Source organism: Pocillopora verrucosa, chromosome 10 (genome assembly GCF_036669915.1).
Source record: "Pocillopora verrucosa isolate sample1 chromosome 10, ASM3666991v2, whole genome shotgun sequence".
In the NCBI taxonomy this organism is placed as follows: Eukaryota; Metazoa; Cnidaria; class Anthozoa; order Scleractinia; family Pocilloporidae; genus Pocillopora; species Pocillopora verrucosa.
In genome coordinates, this window is record NC_089321.1 from 5,298,198 (window position 1) to 5,304,926 (window position 6,729).

The following is a 6,729-nucleotide window of genomic DNA, read 5'->3' on the forward strand; positions in this document are numbered from 1 at the left end:
AACATTTCTTCCTAGTTCTGAAAACTCTCTCCTTCTTTGGTAATTATTGCTTCTCAACGAAAGTATCTAAGACAAGGTGTGTGGCTACAACAGATGAACAATCATGTGCTTCAGTAAATAAATCTTCTGGAACGGAATTGTATTTCTAAATTTAATTACCTTAGAAGAAGAGAGCTTTCCAAACCAGAAACATTTTTTGTGGTTCGGAATGCTTTCTCCTTCTTTGGTAATTATTGCTTCTCAACGAAAGAAACTAAAACAAGGTGTGTGGCTACAACAGATGAACAATCATGTGCTTAAGTAAATAAATCTTCTGGAACGGAATTGTATTTCTAAATTTAATTACCTTAGAAGAAGAGAGCTTTCCAAACCAGAAACATTTTTTGTGGTTCGGAATGCTTTCTCCTTCTTTGGTAATTATTGCTTCTCAACGAAAGAAAATTAGGCAAGGTGTGTGGCTAAAACAGATGAACAATCGTGTACTTCAGAAAATAAATCTCTCAGAACAAAATTAAATTTCTAAATTTAATTATCTTTGAAGAAGAGAGCTTTTCCAAACCAGAAAAATTTTTTCTTGGTTCGGAATGCTTTCTCCTTCTTTGGTAATTATTGCTTCTCAACGAAAGAAACTAAAACAAGGTGTGTGGCTAAAACAGATGAACAATTATTTACAATTCACATTATTTAATGTCATACAAGACATTACGATACTTGTTGATGACTTCTGGGAGTTCATGGGTTACATTTTAGTGGAAGAAACAGAAACGGAGGTTTTTAGAGAAAGCAGTCATTGAAGAAAACAATGCGTCAAGCATTCGTGGCAGTGTTGCAAGATTGCTGAAAATTTGATCTTTATCAGCGACCTTCATGTTTTTCAGTAAATGAATCAACTAGAATGTACTTAAATTTCTATATTTAATTACCTTAGAAGAAGAGAGCTTTCCAATCCGGAACCATTTTTGTAGTTCGGAAATCTCTCTTCTTCTTTGGTAATTATTGCTTCTCAACGAAAGAAACTAAGACAAGGTGTGTAGCTAAAACAGATAAACAATCATGAACTTTAGTAAATAAATCTTCTAGAAGGAAATTAAATTTCTAAATTTAATTACCTTAGAAGGAGAGAGTTTTCCAAACCAGAAACGTTTTTTTGTTGTTCGGAATGCTTTCTCCTTCTTTGGTAATAATCGCTTCTCAACGAAAGAAACTAAGGCAGAGTGTGAGGCTAAACAGATGAACAATTATGTTCAATTTACATTATTTAATGTCATACATGTAGCGATATTTGTTAATAACTTCTGGGAGTTCGTGGGTTAAATTTTCGTGAAAGACACAGAAATGGATGTTTTTAGAGAAGGCAGTCATTGGATAAAACAACGTGTCAAGCATTCGTGGCAGTGGTGCAAAGTTGGTGGAAATATGATCTTCATCAGCGACCTTCATGTATTTCAGTAAATGAATCATCTAGAACGGAATTAAATTTCTTTATTTAAATACCTTAGAAGAAGAGATATTTCCAATCCGAAACCATTTTTGTGGTTCGGAAATCTCTCTTCTTCTTTGGTAATTATTGCTTATCAACGAAAGTAACTAAGACATGGTGTGTGGCTAAAACAGATAAACAATCATGAACTTTAGTAAATAAATCTTCTAGAAGGAAATTAAATTTCTAAATTTAATTACCTTAGGAGAAGAGAGCTTTCCAAACCAGAAACGTTTTTTTGTTGTTCGGAATGCTTTCTCCTTCTTTGGTAATTATTGCTTCTCAACGAAGGAAACTAAGACAAAATATGAGAGCTTTTCAATCCAGAACCATTTTTGTGGTTCGGAAATCTCTCTTCTTCTTTGGTAATTATTGCTTCTCAACGAAAGAAAATTAGACAAAGTGTGTGGCTGAAACAGATAAACAGTTGTGCACTTCAGTAGATAAATCACCTTGAACGGAATTAAATTCCTGTATTTAATTGCCCTAGAAGAAGAGAGCTTTCCAAACCAGAAACAGTTCTTTATAGTTCGGAAAACTCTCTCCTTCTTTGGTAATTTTGCTTCTCAAACGAAGGAAACTAAGAGAAGGTGTGTGGCCAAAACAGATAAACAATCATGTACTTCAGTAAATAAATCTCCTAGAACGAAATTAAATTTCTATATTTAATTACCTTAGAAGAAGAGAGCTCTCCAAACCAGAAACACGAACGTGTTTGTGATATAAATTGGTCCAAATGCGATCGATTGAAAAGCTAAAAATGGCTTAGTACACACCTGTTGTTGCTCGGATGCTCCACGACTTTTATCAATGTCTTTTTTAAAAAAATAAGGGCACAATGAGAATCAAACGTTGCCACACATCAACCCGTTAAGTGCACCGAACACATGACCAACTGGTCTGTCTACAGATCTTTTTTCCACTTTGATCATGCTGTAATTTCCGGAGCGCTCTCGAAATAAGATGTACGGTGATTTAACGAACACAAACGCAAGGCATTGCAGCCTGAGAGCGAAGCTCGAGGAAAACTAAGAGCTTTGAGGAACAGATAATGTCCAAGGACAAATGTAGGAGCGTACTTTCGGGTAAAATGGAGGCTATTTTGTTAGTTTCCGGTTCCGCTCTTAAGTAGCTGTAGTTTGATTGCACCTTTAGGGATATCAAGTATTCATTGTTTCATAATGGCACCGAAACGACTAATTATTGCTTTATTTTCTGTCGATTTAACTACTGCGTTTAAAGCCTTTACTTATAGATGGGTCAAAAGAATAAAGGAAATGATCACCAACTTAAGACGCTGGTGATTGTTAAGCAAGTTCTTCTTGTCAGCACCTAAGGCAATATATAGAAAAGAGTTTGGGGAATACAGATACTGATGTTTGGGAGTAAAAGAGTCAACTAGGAAGGTCATTTTAGTTTTCTAAAACAACATTCGAGAGAAACACGTCTGATTTATTTCGGGACGTGATCAACATGTCACGGCTTTGTTTCACAGGAACGGAAAATGAACTTACATCGGTTTGATTCAATACCCGTTCAACCAGTTCCTGTTAAGTGAAGTAATTTTGAGCACGTTTCGGAAGTATGAGCTATAGAACTGACGGCAGAGAGAGTTTTACTTAAAGCTAGAAACTGAATTATGTTCAAGGTCGAGGTTTTCTATCTTCTTTGCCATAGCGCTTTCTCGATAAATTTGGGCGAGACCCCTGCCAGGTTAAAAAAAAACTAAATCTTTTAATTATCACAGCTCCCTCTTTTTGTTGAATTCCAAGCTTGGATGTGTCAGTTTGGTCTCGGCTGGGTTAGGTGAACCAGTTAAGGCTGTGCAACACTAAGGAACCGGTATTAGTTGCTTTGAGAAACGATATTTGTTACTAGAATTCATTATGAAAATACGATTTCGTAAAATCTTACGGCGAGAAAATTTGAGATACTCGGCTTCTCGAATTTTTCTAACACTTTTATTGAGTTGTTTGATAACCACATTTATTGCTTGCTTCCAACAAGTAACAACATTGATAGTAAAAGAAGGGAAAATTGGGAAACACAGGACTTCCAACAGGTGTACTGATTTAAACTTATATACCAGAAATCAGTTTTTGAAATTGAAAATTAGAAGTTTAAAAGATGTAAATCACGCCATTACTTCTATTTATTATTAAAAAGGCGGAAAATCATACACGGCTATAACAACATCAGTCAGCAGTAGAAATCACGTTCTTACTTAACAACTCGATCGCACTTGACCCTGACAGCATTTGTGGAATCTTCTGTCAAAGCTGCATGGACCACAGCAAGCAAAGGTTACACCAGACTTTGCTTGGACTTCACCACTACAGCACATTTTGAATCTTTTGTCAAAGGTTTTTAAGCCACAGCAAGCAGAGTTTGTACTTGATTTACCGACTATTTTACCGGCACAGCACATTTGGCTTCGTGTGTTGTGTGACTGCAGACCACAGCAGGCTGAGGTAAAACCAGATTTACCCACTATTTTACCGCCACAGCACATTCGGACTCTTTTGTTGTAGGCTTGAGATCCACAACAGGCCAGCGGGGCTAGAGCCGATGTATCAACTACTTTACCATCACAACACAATTGTGTTCTTGAGCTGTAGGATTTAGAACCACAGCAGGCTGAGGTAAAACCAGATTTACCGACTATTTTACCACCACAGCACATTCGGAATCTTTTGTCGTAGGTTTGAGATCCACAACAGGCCAGTGGGGCTGGAACTGATCTACTAACTACTTTACCATCACAACACAATTGTCTTCTTGTGTCGTAGGATTTGGAACCACAGCAGGCAGCTGAGGTTAAGCCAGATTTACCGACTATTTTACCGGCACAGCACATTTTGCTTCGCGTGTTGTATGATTGTAGACCACAGCAGGCTGAGGTAAAACCAGATTTACCGACTATTTTACCACCACAGCACATTCGGAATCTTTTGTCGTAGGTTTGAGATCCACAACAGGCCAGTGGGGCTGGAACTGATCTACTAACTACTTTACCATCACAACACAATTGTCTTCTTGTGTCGTAGGATTTGGAACCACAGCAGGCAGCTGAGGTTAAGCCAGATTTACCGACTATTTTACCGGCACAGCACATTTTGCTTCGCGTGTTGTATGATTGTAGACCACAGCAGGCTGAGGTAAAACCAGATTTACCGACTATTTTATTGCCACAGCACATTCGGAATCTTTTGTCGTAGGTTTGAGATCCACAACAAGCCAAGGCTGGAACCGATCTACCAACTACTTTACCATCACAACACAATTGTGTTCTTGAGTTGTAGGATTTGGAACCACAGCAGGCTGAGGTAAAGCCAGATTTACCGACTACTTTACCGGCGCAGCACATTCGGACTCTTTTGTCGTAGGGTTGGGAACTGCAACAGGCTGAGCCTGATTTTCTGACAATTTTATCACCGCAACACCTGCCATACCTTGTGTTGTAAGCTTTGGCTCCACAGCACGAGGAATTCAAACCCGAAATTCGTATTACTCGATCAGCGCAGCAAATTGAAGATGTGGGTAGTTACAACAATGAATTGTTATTAGTATGCTGAGGCGAAACATTAGAATTTGCAGTGCTACGGTGATGACCATTTATTTGATGCAGTTATCTCTGGTCGGTGTATAAAATCCTGAAACGTGTTATCACATTGATCTTAAATTGCGCGTTGTATGTTGTTTACGCAGATTAAAGGGAACATAAATTATTTGTGTTGTTGTGGTTTCTTGCTCAAAGGTCCCTCGCACATTCTATCGATGACTGTTGTCTTCTTCATCAGAACTACCTAATTTTACTTGTACTGGCCATAAAAAATTCCATAATGTGCCAAAGAGGTTGCAAATTTGCCAACAAAACATGCGTAGGCAGGAACTCCTTGGTACATAACATGCAAGTAAGTAGTATGGCTTTGTGTTCAGTCAGGTGTGTATAACATGCATACATGTAAAACTTATTGCGTTGATGTTCCGCTAACTTTTCGCGCGTTGGTACGGTGCTCTTTTCTTCTTAATGTCCCCTTCCTTTTGGAGGGTAATTCAGCAGAGCTTTGCTTTCTTCGACCATCCTTAAAGTTTCCTCTTGAACTAACCTTTCAAAATATTTCCGGCGTTAAGCCAAGACGAATTTCAAATGGAAAAACGGTTGTTAATCTCACTCTAGCGATTGATTATGAGGAGTACTAGTTAGCGGGTAAACTTGGTAAGTAAACCACTAGGTTAATAAATTACTATCAGAATTCACCTTTGCTAACCTTTTCCTATATCTGTTGGTCTTCAGTTACTTTGCTGGAAGTCGCAGTTACTTTGTCAGCCTTGGATTTCAGAAGCTCCCCTTGAATTTCTCTTTCTTCAGCTGGGGTCTCGCCCAATTCCAACGAGAGAGCATTTTCGGAAAGAAGGAGGAATACCACGAACTTGAACATCGTGTAGTTCTTAGCCTTAAAGCTCACTCTGCTGTCAGCTCTTCACCTGAAGATAACTCGTTCCCTCCTTTTACACGAACAGGAGTAGATCGGAACCACCCAAATCACAAGGACACTTAGTGCATCACGTTCTTATTTACATTTGGGTGTCACTGTAGCGAAGTACTTATTCCATCGGAAATAAAAGCCGCCCATTTGTAGTGGACGCCCACTGGTAGGGTGTAATACTGCCTTCTTGCTTGTGGCTATCACTTGCGTGTCACAAGCTGATGTATAGTTCATGAGCAATGATGCAGAATTAAAATATCAAGAAATTTAACGACCACCGAGGTCATTCATGGTGAAATCTTACATATTTCAATGATCGACGTTTTGAGTTCATTATACCTCGAGCAAAAAACGCACGTAGAGAGAGGCTAAGAATACATCAATCATTTCCGATTGGTCACGAACTTTTTCGCGTCGCTTCGGCCAAAGTCCCTAGGCGTTACAAAGAACAAAAGAACTATTGTTTGATACCAAATGTGAGAAGTTAGGCCGGAACAATAGACCATTTCTTACATTAGACATGGTTTGATGCTACTCTGGTTTACAGATTTAATGAATGTAACCGAAGAAGTTACAATTAAAATGACCCAACGTTTCGACATTCCTGTCTAGTGCCTTCATCAGGGGTGATCTAAACGCTGCAACGAGAGGTCCTTTTATATGATCACTAATTAGCTGCCTGTTTTCTGACGAGGTGTAAATAGGCGTCAGGAAGTAGGCCGCCATCGTCACGATTTAAAGGAGCGTGGGCGGAGTAAT

General features: G+C 38.6%; 1 protein-coding gene across 1 annotated transcript; it reads right to left on the minus strand.

Moving 5' to 3' along the window:
- Window positions 1-3,704: 3,704 nt before the first annotated feature.
- On the minus strand, window positions 3,705-4,847 carry LOC131771371 (galaxin-like). The gene has a single exon (XM_059087150.2). It carries the CDS (start codon window positions 4,845-4,847, stop codon window positions 3,705-3,707), a length of 1,143 nt encoding a protein of 380 aa, XP_058943133.2.
- Between the last annotated feature and the right edge of the window lie 1,882 nt (window positions 4,848-6,729).

What these genes read in the sequence shown, in the direction of transcription:
- LOC131771371 (XM_059087150.2), bottom strand. Translation starts at nt 4,847, where the DNA reads ATGTGCTGCGCCGGTAAAGTAGTCGGTAAATCTGGCTTTACCTCAGCC.